An 11,894-nucleotide genomic window follows, 5' to 3' on the forward strand; every position below is an offset into this window, starting at 1 on the left:
TTTTTTTTTTTTTGGTTTTGTTTTTTTTTCTGAGACGGAGTCTCGCTCTGTCTCCCAGGCTGGAGTGCAGTGGCCGGATCTCAGCTCATTGCAAGCTCCGCCTCCCGGGTTCGCGCCATTCTCCTGCTTCAGCCTCCCGAGTAGCTGGGACTACAGGCGCCCGCGACCTCACCCAGCTAATTTTTTGTATTTTTAGTGGAGACGGGGTTTCACCGTGTTAGCCAGGATGGTCTCGATCTCCTGACCTTGTGATCCGCCCGTCTCGGCCTCCCAAAGTGCTGGGATTACAGGCTTGAGCCACCGCGCCCGGCCGCCGTTTTTTTTTTGGAGACGGAGTCTCGCTCTGTCGCCCAGGCTGGAGTGCAGTGGCCGGATCTCAGCTCACTCCAAGCTCCGCCTCCCGGGTTTACGCCATTCTCCTGCCTCAGCCTCCTGAGTAGCTGGGACTACAGGCGCCCGCCACCTCGCCCGGCTAGTTTTTTGTATTTTTTAGTAGAGACGGGGTTTCACCGTGTTGGCCAGGATGGTCTTGATCTCCTGACCTTGTGATCCGCCCGTCTCGGCCTCCCAAAGTGCTGGGATTACAGGCTTGAGCCACCGCGCCCGGCCTTTTTTTTTTAATGACAGAGTTTTGCTCTGTCACCCAGGCTGGACAGGCTGGAGTGCAGTGGTGCAGTCTCGGCTCACGGTAGCCTTGACCCACGGGCTCAAGCGATCCTCAAAACTCAGCTTCATGAGTAGCTGGGATTACAGCTGCCCGCCACCACGCCCGGCTAATTTTTTTTTTTTTTTTTGAGGCGGAATCTTGCTCTGTCACCCAGGCTGGAGTGCAGTGGGGAGATCTTGACTCACTGCAACCTCTGCCTTCCAGGTTCCTGCGAACTCTCCTGCCTCAGCCTCCTGAGTAGCTGGGATTACAAGTACCCACCACTACGCCCAGCTAATTTTTGTATTTTTAGTAGAGAGGGGGTTTCACCATGTTGGTCAGGCTAGTCTCAAACTCCCGACCTCAGGTGAACCGCCCACCTCGTCCTCCCAAAGTTCTGGGATTACAGGTCTGAGCCACCGTGCTCAGAGGTCCACTTTTCTTTTCTTTCTTTCTTTCTTTTTTTTTTTTTTTTTTTTTTTGAGACGGAGTTTCGCTCTTGTCGCCCAGGCTGGAGTGCAACGGTGCAATCTCAACTCACTGCAACCTCCGCCTCCCAGGTTCAAGAGATTCTCCTTGCCTCAGCCTCCCAAGTAGCTGGGATTACAGGCGCCTGCCACCATGCCTGGCTAATTTTTGTATTTTTTTTTTTAGTAGAGATCGGATTTTGTCATGTTGGCCAGGGTGGTCTCGACCGCCTGACCTCAGGAGATCCACCCGACTCGGGCTCCCAAATTGCTGGGATTATAGGCGTGAGCCACTGCGCCCGGCCCCACTTTCCTTTTCTTTCTTTCTTTTTAGAGGGAGGGTCGCTCTGTCGCCCAAGCTCTGGAGTGCAGTGGAGTGATCTCGGCTCACTGCAACCTCGCATATCGGGTTCAAGCGATTCTCCTGCCTCAATCACAGGCGTACACCAACACGCCCGGCTAATTTTTTGGAATTTTTAGTGTAGATGGGGTTTCACTATGTCGGCCAGCTGGTCTTGAACTCCTGACCTCGTGATCCGGCCACCTCGGCCTCCCAAAGTGCTGGAATTACAAGCTTGAGCTGCCGCGCCCGGCCTCTTTTTTCTTTTCTTTTCTTTTTTTTTAAATAGAGCCAGGGTATTTCACTGTCACCCAGGCTGCACTGCAGAGGCATGAACCCGGCTCACTGCACCCTCCACTTTCCGGGCTCAAGCGATCCTCCCGCCTCAGCCTCGTGAATAACTGGGACTACAAGCGTGCACCACCACAATCAGTTAATTAAAAAAAAAAAAAAAATTTGTAGAGATTAAGTCTCACCGTTGCCCAGGCTGGTCTGGACCTCCTGGGCTCAAGCAATTCTCCTGCGTCACCCTCCCAAAATGCTGAGTCAACTTTTTTTTTTTCTTCTTGAGACGGAGTCTCACTGTCGACCAGGCTGGAGTGCAGTGGCATGATCTCGGCTCATTGCAACCTCCACCTCCCGGGTTCAAGCGATTCTCCTGCCTCAGCCTCCCGAGTAGCTGGGACTACAGGCGCCTGCCGCTAAATTTTTTTATATTTTTAGTAGAGACAGGGTTTCACCATATTGGCCAAGCTGGTCTCAAACTCCTGACCTTATGATCTGCCCGCCTCGGCCTCCCAAAGTGCTGGGATTATAGACGTGAGCCACCGCGCCCGGCCTCTGTTTTTTTATTTAAAAAAAAAAAAAGTCTACTTGTGTGAGTGCATATGAGTTTGGAAAAATGTATACCACAATGTTAATAGTGATTCTCTTTGGTTGATGGGATTACCTTTTTAGTCTTTTATTGTCATCTGATTTGTATGTTCTCTCTCTTTTCTTGCTCCAAGAGCATATATCACCTGCATAATAAATTTTCGCGGGGAAAAAAAGAAGAAGCGTTTCTAAAACGACGGCCCAAAATAGGTGACCCTGTACTGATAAAGCACGCAAGCTCAGAAGTTCCCGGCGGCGGTTTCCTAGTGTGTGCGTGCGTCCCTCAGGCGGTCGAGCTCTGCGGTCAGATCGGCCAGTCCTTCAGGCACCGCCGAGGCCACCCCAGGCTCCGCGCGGGTCCTGGCGGGGGGCGGGCCCACGCCAGCCCGGAAGAGACGCAGCACCGCGCATGCTCCTTCCTTTCCAGCCCCGGCCCCGGACCCTGCAGCTGCCGAGGTGAGTTTCTGTGGAGTTCGAGTTCCATCGGCTCCCATCCGGGCCATATTGCCGCCTTAGCGGCTGCTCCTCCCCAGAATGCGGGCAGGGGGCCTCTCTCCCACTCTCCACACACCCATTTCTGAGTAGCGACAGGGGCTGGAGGCTTATTTTATGGGGTAGGGGGCCGCTGGTAGGCGAAGATTGTCCGAGGGAGAGGGGGAGGATGAAGGCAGTGCGTGGCGGAGACCTGCCAGGTGAGACTAGGGAGACAGTGTCCCGCCGACACGCTTTTTCCTTGGGGACAGGACTCCCCCGACTGCCTCCTTGCCTGGCACTGGAGCTCTACTTTGGGGGAGGTGTGGTAGGAAACGAGGGTGCGAAGGCCTTAGCCCTTCGGTTTGGGGTCTGCCGCCTTCAAGAAGCGGGGCTTTACTCCTCCAGGCCTTCCCTGTGTACCTTATGGTACAGCCGCGCGATTCCGCGCTGGGTACAGTCGCTGACGGCTTCTAGCTGCTCCCGATAATACAGGGTTTGCTCCTCTCACCCGCCATTGACCTTTGTGATAACTTAAGGAAGTTTGGCGCGAATGTGCACCACTATGCTGGTTTTAACATACTGGCAACTTTTCCACCTGAATTGTTTTTGGGGATGGGGAGGGACGGAGCTGGCCTCTGCCGAATCTGTTTTGTGAAGCTGAGTCCTCCCACCGGCATGTTGTCTACGGTTTTGTGTGGGTCACTTTAGGGTCACGAACTTGATTACCGGACCCCGGCCTCGTTACTCAGAAGTGCTCTTGACAGTCATCTCCTTCTTGCAGATGTTGATGCCTAAGAAGAACCGGATTGCCATTTACGAACTCCTTTTTAAGGAGGGAGTCATGGTGGCCAAGAAGGATGTTCACATGCCTAAGCACCCGGAGCTGGCAGACAAGAATGTGCCCAACCTTCATGTCATGAAGGCCATGCAGGTAGGAGGGTGAGGAGGAAGACTGGGTTGGGATGGAGGATCTTCCCCTAACGTTCAAGGCAAGTTCCAAAGGGGAGGTCAGGACTGCCGGGGCTGCTTGCTAACTTGAAGGGCTGGGACTGGAGACTTGTCTAGGATGATCCAAGTTTCTACTTATGCCTTAACAGTAAGTTTTTTGCCTTACAGTCTCTCAAGTCCCGAGGCTACGTGAAGGAACAGTTTGCCTGGAGACATTTCTACTGGTACCTTACCAATGAGGGTATCCAGTATCTCCGTGATTACCTTCATCTGCCCCCGGAGATTGTGCCTGCCACCCTACGCCGTAGCCGTCCAGAGACTGGCAGGCCTCGGCCTAAAGGTATGGTGCCCAAACAAATGCCTTCAGCTATTTGAAGATAGTTTCTTTTGTGTAAGGGACAGAAGCATTCTTAGCTGTTGTCAGCTTTAGAGGGCTCTGGCCTGCAGGCATTTGGTCAAGTGCTAGAACCTTTGGCGGCTTGGGACTTGAAATAGAACTAGACTCAGTTCTTCAGGCCATCCATGAGATGGCCTTAAGCACAGATAGTCTGTCGCTTTCTTCACCCACACCCATACCAACATCCAGGCACATGTGGTATAGAAAATTGAATAACTTTTCCAGCAGAGTGTGTTGTACTCTTCCCAAGAAGTCCAAAGCAAAGCCATTTACCACCTTGAAAGAAACAAAAGAGTTTTGTAGTTTTCTTGCCAGCAGGGGAAAAAATTAGAAACAGTGGAGTGGAGAACGGATGGTGTATACCACGACGTGAAAGGATATGCACGCATATGTGGTGCGAGGAGAATTATCTTTTGATTCTTAAGATCATTGCTGGCTTATGGTTGCTTTTTTTTTTTTTTTTGAGACGGAGTCTTGCTCTGTTGCCCAGCCTGGAGTGCGGTGGTAAGCCACCGTGCCTGGCCTGTATTTTGTCTAGGTTATGGTTCTTTGTTACGAAACTGTAGGAGCTGCAGAGAGCATAGGTTGGAGTGACAAAATGCACAGATTCCTAAACGTGATCATCAGAGGGTCCAGGTTCCCCTGGAGAGTTACTTTATGGAGCTTAGGAATTTGTTAGGAAAGTTCCCCAAGGGATTCTGGTGATCAGGTAGACATCTGTTGCCGAGGCTGGAGTGCAGTGGTGCGATCTCGGCTTACTGCAACCTCCACCTCCCAGGTTCAAGCAATTCTGCTGTCTCAGCCTCCTGAGACTGGGATTATAGGCGTCCAGAACTATGCCCAGCTAATTTTTGGATTTTTAGTGGAGATGGGATTTCACTCTGTTGGCCAGGCTGGGCTCAAACTCCTGACCTCAGGTGATCCACCCACCTCAGCCTCCCAAAGTGCTGGGATTACAGGAGTTAGCCACCGTGTCCAGCCCATAATACGTCTTTTTAGCAAGAGTTCTCTACTACATCTTGGACTCTTCTGGGGGAAAAAAATACCAGTGCCTATCTGTGCTTGATATATTCTGATTTAGTTGGGCCTGACATTTATTTTTGCCACTCGTTACATGATTTATTTCTGCTTTGAAAGCAGTTCATTCTGCCCAAGTGCAGTGGCTCATTCCTGTAATCCCAGCACTTTGGGAGGCCAAGGCAGGAGGACTACTTGTGTCCAGGAGTTTGAGACCAGCTAGGGCAGTATAGTGAGACCTGGTCTCTACAAAAAAATAAATTAGCCAGGCATGGTGGTGCACACCTGTGGTTGAGCCCAGGCACTCCAGGCTGCATTGAGCTGTGATTGGCCGTTGCACTCACCCTGAGCAACAGAGCAAGACCCTGTCTCGAAAAAAAAAAGAGACATAGTTCACATTAATCATACGGACTCCGGGTAAGTTCCAAGTAACTGGGTAGAGAAAATACTTGATTAAACTGTTACTTATTGTGTTTGTTGGTTGGTTTATATTCTGTCACCCAGGCTGGAGTGCAGTGGCGCGATCCCAATTTACTGTAACCTCTGCCTCTCAGGTTCAAATGATTCTCCTGCCTCAGCTTCCTGAGTAGCTGGGATCACAGGCGTGCACCACCACACCTGGCTAATTTTTGTAATTTTAGTAGAGACAGGGTTTTACCATGTTGGCCAGGCTGTTCTTAAACTCCTGGCCTCAAGTGATCACCTGCCTTGGCCTCCCAAAGTGCTGGGATTACAGGCGTCAGCCACTATGCCTGGCCATTTATGATTTTTTTTTTTTGGTTTGTTTTTTTTTTTTTGAGACAGAGTCTCACTCTGTCGCCCAGGCAGGAATGCTGTGGCGCAATCTTGGCTCACTGCAAGCTCCGTTTCCCGGGTTCACGCCGTTCTTCTGCCTCAGCCTCCTGAGTAGCTGGGACTACAAGCGCCTGTCACCTAATTGTTTTGTATTTTTAGTAGAGACGGAGTTTCACCATGTTAACCAGGATGGTCTTGATCTTCTGACCTTGTGATCCGTCCGCCTCGGCCTCCCAAAGTGCTGGGATTACAGGCGTGAGCCACCGCACTGGCCTATGATAATTTTTTAAAGGTAGCTCTTAAAGCTTGTGCCTTACCGTGTGGTGGCTCACAGCTGCAATCCCAGCACTTTTGGAGGTCAAGGTGGGAGGATCACATGAGGCCAAGAGTTCAAGACCAGCCTGTCCAACATGGTGAAACCCTGTCACTACTAAAGATAACAACCAAAAAAAAAAAAAAAGTGGCCTGGGCGTGGTGGCTCACGCCTATAATCCCAGCACTTTGGGAGGCCAAGGCAGGCGGATCACTTGAGGTCAGGAGTTGGAGACCAGCCTGGCCAACAGATTGAAAGCCCCTTTCTACTAAAAATACAAAACTTAGCTGGGTGTGGTGGCACGTGCATGTAATTCCACCTACTCGGGAGGCTGAGGTGAGAGAACTGCTTGAACCCAGGAGGCAGAGGTTGCAGTGAGCTGAGGTTGCGCCACTGCACTCCAACCTGGGTGACAGAGCGAGACTCCGTCTCAAAAAAAGATAATAGCCGGGCGCGGTGGCTCAAGCCTGTAATCCCAGCACTTTGGGAGGCCGAGGCGGGCGAATCACGAGTCAGGAGATTGAGACCATCCTGGCTAACACGGTGAAACCCCATCTCTACTAAAAATACAAAAAAATTAGGTGGGCGAGGTGGCCGGCGCCTGTAGTCCCAGCTACTCAGGAGGCTGAGGCAGCAGAATGGTATAAACCCAGGAGGCGGAGCTTGCAGTGAGCCGAGATCGTGCCACTGCACTCCAGCCTGGGTGACAGAGCAAGACTCCGTCTCAAAAAAAAAAAAGATAATAATACAGTTTCCGCCTTAATATATATTCCACAGCCTAACAGGTATGTGAAGAAGCCCAGGGGGAACCAAAGGATTCTTGGTAACCCCTAGATTATGTACTTAATATTGGAGTTGGGACTTTCAGCTTAGGATGCTTCCTTTTCCATTTGCATATACTAAGTTTTCCACTTCACGTGGGTCAGGTTCAAAAGTTTGGCTATTCAGATGTTCACAGAAATAGCTGGATGTCTAGATTGGTCCAATAATTGGAAAATGGTTTTATGTTGAAACAAAATGGAAGCCTTTTTTTTTCTTCGCAGATTTGCAGCCACGATTGTCAATAAGTTTCTATGGAGAAATAAATTGTTTCTAGCTGACGTTACAGGTTTAAGGAGTTCGTGTCCCCATTAACCCATCTTAACCGAGTGGTTGCTCAGTGAAAACAGGAGAGCAATGCCAGTTTTCTTGGCTTTAAGGGACAGAGTTCCCAGATTGCCCTGTGTTCACAGTGTGTTTTGATTTACGTAGGTCTGGAGGGTGAGCGACCTGCGAGACTCACAAGAGGGGAAGCTGACAGAGATACCTACAGACGGAGTGCTGTGCCACGTGAGTAAATGCATCACCTATATTAGGGGTGTTGGGGTGAAATATCTGGATTCTCACAGCTGGCTCTGGCTGGGTGGGGCTCAGCCCTTGATGATGACAAAATGACCAGGAAAGATTCTTGGTTTCATTCTGCAGAGCATCAGAACAGCTAGAGTCCTTTGTGCTTCTTTCTTTATGCAGTGATTTCATAGATGAGAATTAGGAAGAAAGCCATCAGAGTTAGGGACTGGAATTTTTTAAAAAACAAAATTCAGGCCAGGCTCAGTGGCTCATGTCTGTAATCCCAGCACTTTGGTGGGGGTCGAAGTGGGCAGATCACTTGAAGTCAGGAGTTTGAGACCAGCCTGGCCAACATGATGAAACCCTGTCTCTACTAAAAATACAAAAATTAGGGTGGTGTGGTGGTGGGCGTCTGTAGTCCCAGCTGCTTAGGAGGCTGGGGCATGAGAATTGCTTAAACCTGGGAGGCAGAGGTTGCAGTGAGCCAAGATCATGCCATTGTACTCCAGCCTGGATGACAGAGCAAGACTCTGTCTCAAAAACATAACACTTCAGTAAGATGAGGAGCCTTTGTTAATATTTTTGCAAAGGAGTAATAGGATTCAACTTGTTTTGTTTTGTTTTTGAGACAGTCTTTGCTCTGTGGCCCAGGCTGGAGTGCAGTGGCACGATCTTAGCTCACTGCAAGCTCTGCCTCCTGGGTTCACACCATTCTTCTGCCTCAGCCTCCCGAGTAACTGGGACTACGCCCGGCTAATTTTTTTTGTATTTTTAGTAGAGGCGGGGTTTCACCGTGTTAGCCAGGATGGTCTGGATCTCCTGACCTCGTCATCTGCCCGCATCTGCCTCCCAAAATGCTGGGATTTACAGGCATGAGCCACCTTGCCTGGCTGGATTCAACTTGTTTTTAAAGTCACTCACTGTTGATTGTGATACAAAAGCAAGGCATACAAGAAGTCTTTACCAACTTCTACCATTCTTACTTTCCTCCTGTCATCTTTTGGAGAAGTGACCACTTGACCTGAGTACTATACAGGATAGTAAAAGGAAAGAATTTCTCCAGCCCTTGGTTGAGAGGAAGTTGGTGATATTGGAAGTTTAACGATTATGGGCCAGGCACAGTGGCTCATGCCTGTAATCCCAGCACTTTGGGAGGCCGAGGCAGGTGGATCAGTTGAGGTCAGGAGTTCGAGATCAGCCTGGCCAGCGTGGTGAAACCCCATCTCTACTTTAAAAAATTAGCCCGGCGTGGTGGTATGTGCCTGCCTGAAATAATCTCAGCTACTCGGGAGGCTGAGGCAGGAGAATTGCTTGAATCTGGGAGGCGGAGGTTGCAGTGAGCCGAGATCATGCCACTGCACTCCACCCTGGGCAACAGAACAAGACCCTGTCTCAAAAAAAAAAAAAAAAGAAATTTAACGATTACTGAAACCATATGCGTTATTGGCATTTGCTTTCCTCCCCCATCCTTGTGCCCAATGTGAGCCATAGATCTAATACAAAATTTCCTGGTAGCCACACTTGAAAAAGCAAGTGGAAACGGGTTTTTTGATTACTAATGTCTTTTATTTAATCAAATATGTGTAGAAGTGAGCTGGGAATGGTGGTATGTGCCTGTAGTCCTAGCTACTTGGAAAGCCAAAGCAAGAGGATTGTTTTGAGCCTAGGAGTTTGAGATACAGTGAGCTATGATCTTGTTGCTACACTCCAGCCTGGGCGACAGAGTGAGACCCCCCCAACTCAAATCAGGGCCAGGTGCGGTGGCTCACGCCTGTAATCCCAGCACTTTGGGAGGCTGAGACGGGCAGATCGCCTGAGGTCAGGAGTTCGAGACCAGTCTAGGCAACATGGTGAAACCCCATTTCTCCTTAAAATCCAAAAAATTAGCCAGGCGTGGTGGTATGCACATGTAATCCCAGCTACTCAGGGGGCCGAGGCAGGAGAATTGCTTGAACCCCAGGGGTGGAGGTTGCAGTGAGCTGAGATGGCACCACTGTACTCCAGCCACAGGAACAACAGCGAGCGTTCATCTCCAAAATAAATAAATAAATAAAGGAACAACAGCGAGCGTTCATCTCCAAAATAAATAAATATAAATAAATAAATAAATTGATTTTTAAAATGTCTAAAAGTGTTAATTTAACATGTAATCAGTATAAACAGTATTGAAATATTTTACATTCTTTTTTTCCTTAAGTCTTTGTAATTGCCTGGGTGCAGTGCCTCACACCTGTAATTCCAGCACTTTGGGAGGCCGAGGCAGGCAGATCACTTGAGCTCAGGAGTTTGAGACCAGCCTGGGCAACATGGCTGAACCCATCTCTACAAAAAATATAAAAATTAGGGCCGGTCGTGGTTGGCTCATGCCTGTAATCCCAACACTTTGGGAGGCTGTGGCGGGCGGATCACCTGAGGTTGGGAGTTTGAGACCAACCTGGAGAAACTAACATGGAGAAACCCTGTCTCTACTAAAAATACAAAAAAATTAGCCATGCATGGTGGCGCGTGCCTGTAAATCCCAGCTACTTAGGAGGCTGAGACAGGAGAATCACTTGAACCTGGGAGGTGGAGGTTGCAGTGAGCCGAGATCGCGCCATTGCACTCTAGCCTGGGCAACAAGAGCGAAATTCTATCTCAAACAAACAAACAAAAAATATAAAAATTAGCTGCCTGTAGTTCCAGCTGAGGTGGGAGGATCGCTTGAGCCCATGAGGCAGAGGTTGTAGTGAGCTGAGATCGTGCCACTGCACTCCACCCTGGGCGACAGAGTAAGACCCTGTCTCAAATAAGTAAAAGAAAACTGGTGAATTTCGCACGTCTCCATTTGAACTGTGACTGGGATATAGGACAGGGCAGCATCTTGTCTGCTTTTCTCCCGTGGTAATTAAGGCTTTTGTGGGCCCTTGCCCCTTTCCATGTTAGTTCTTCCCTAATTACGCTCCCTTTGTTATCTAGATGCTGCTCTGAAGTGGGTAAGTCAGTCAGTGTGATCGGACGTGGGAATTCTTTGGGAGGATTTGTAGTTTGGGCTGTGAGTATTGGAAGGCTGAGAAGGACACCCCAGGAGAGGCAAAGGTGGCTGTGAAGGTGTTCCCCACCACTGGTGTCATTTGCTTATATTTAATGGGGTGGTGCATGGCTTTTCCTGCAAGATTGGAGTTGGTGAGTTGTCTTCCCTTGTTCTCTAGTAGATAGGATAATATGATGATTCTGAATCGATGTTTCACTTTCTAGCTGGTGCCGACAAGAAAGCTGAGGCTGGGGCTGGGTCAGCAACCGAATTCCAGTTTGTGAGTATCTTCCTATTTGTTTTCCATGAGCCGTCATTTGTTCTGGCCTCAGTCTGGTTGCTCTGCAAGTTGTGGGGATGTCGTATAGTATGGTCCTGTCAACCAGTTCCCTTCTCCCATTTTTTTCCAAATTCCAAATTTTACATTGAGATGTAGCATGCAAACTTTTATAAATATATAAATTACTGAAATGAGTCTCAGAAATCAGTACATGTGGCCTGCTGTTATTTTCTGTTTCGTTGATGCTTGACATTGAACTAAACACTGGAAGGTGAGTGGGCTTAAGAACCAAGATGGTATGAAATCAAATTCTCCATCTTTTTTCATATGATGTTTCCCCATCTATAAAATAGAGGTAATTACAGCTACCAAGGAAATGGGCCTAGACGTAGGATATCGCCCCACATCCAGTAAGGGGCAGTTCTGGGATTTACAGCCTGTACTCAGCTCTCTCCCAGCTGTTTACATTTGGGGGCCTCTGGAGTTATAATGAGGCCTGAAAGTTAGCAAAACCACAAGGTCGAACCAGAGTGCTGCTCATGCTGATGTGATGTGCTTTCTCTTACAGAGAGGCGGATTTGGTCGTGGACGTGGTCAGCCACCTCAGTAAAATTGAAGAGTATTATTTTGCATTGAATAAATTTACAGCCAAAAAACCTTAATCTTGTGTCCATTTTGTTTGCCTTATGCAGCCTGAACAGGAATGGTTTAAGGGTCAGAGTGTAAATGGGGCAGTACTAGCTTGGCTTGGGGAGTTGTCATTGTCCTGGGTGACACCGGCTGCTGCTGTCCTTGGCTTTGGCGTGTGCCCTGCTTTCTCCAGCCAGCGCCCCCTGCACAGTGGTGTCCCATATGGTGCTGCACCTCGGAGGCGGTTGGAAAACTGGGTCCCTTCTCCCGACCAGCCATGCTACCTCAGCTCTGTGTGGTGGGAAAGTTGCTGGTTGCTTTGGAGTTGTGATTTGTGCCTGCTGTCGGGAACTATAAGAAGTGCTGGGGAGGGAG

The 11,894-nt window shown here is 49.3% G+C and overlaps 1 protein-coding gene across 1 annotated transcript; it reads left to right on the forward strand.

Annotated features, from left to right (window-relative positions):
• Window positions 1-2,662: 2,662 nt before the first annotated feature.
• On the forward strand, window positions 2,663-11,551 carry RPS10 (ribosomal protein S10). Its single transcript, XM_023212557.2, has 6 exons — window positions 2,663-2,782; window positions 3,582-3,731; window positions 3,917-4,088; window positions 7,522-7,599; window positions 10,834-10,889; window positions 11,458-11,551. The coding sequence occupies exons 2-6, from the start codon at window positions 3,582-3,584 to the stop codon at window positions 11,497-11,499; spliced, it is 498 nt and encodes a 165-aa protein (XP_023068325.1). The 5' UTR covers window positions 2,663-2,782; the 3' UTR covers window positions 11,500-11,551.
• Window positions 11,552-11,894: the final 343 nt, after the last annotated feature.

This window comes from Piliocolobus tephrosceles, chromosome 5 (assembly GCF_002776525.5).
Source record: "Piliocolobus tephrosceles isolate RC106 chromosome 5, ASM277652v3, whole genome shotgun sequence".
NCBI classification, from domain to species: Eukaryota; Metazoa; Chordata; class Mammalia; order Primates; family Cercopithecidae; genus Piliocolobus; species Piliocolobus tephrosceles.

Bases quoted from the DNA above. Each gene is read 5' to 3' on its own strand.
- RPS10 (XM_023212557.2), top strand. From the start codon at position 3,582: ATGTTGATGCCTAAGAAGAACCGGATTGCCATTTACGAACTCCTTTTT. The intron at 4,089-7,521 runs GTATGGTGCCCA...TGATTTACGTAG, and splicing joins TGGCAGGCCTCGGCCTAAAG to GTCTGGAGGGTGAGCGACCT. The intron at 7,600-10,833 runs GTGAGTAAATGC...TTCACTTTCTAG, and splicing joins CAGACGGAGTGCTGTGCCAC to CTGGTGCCGACAAGAAAGCT.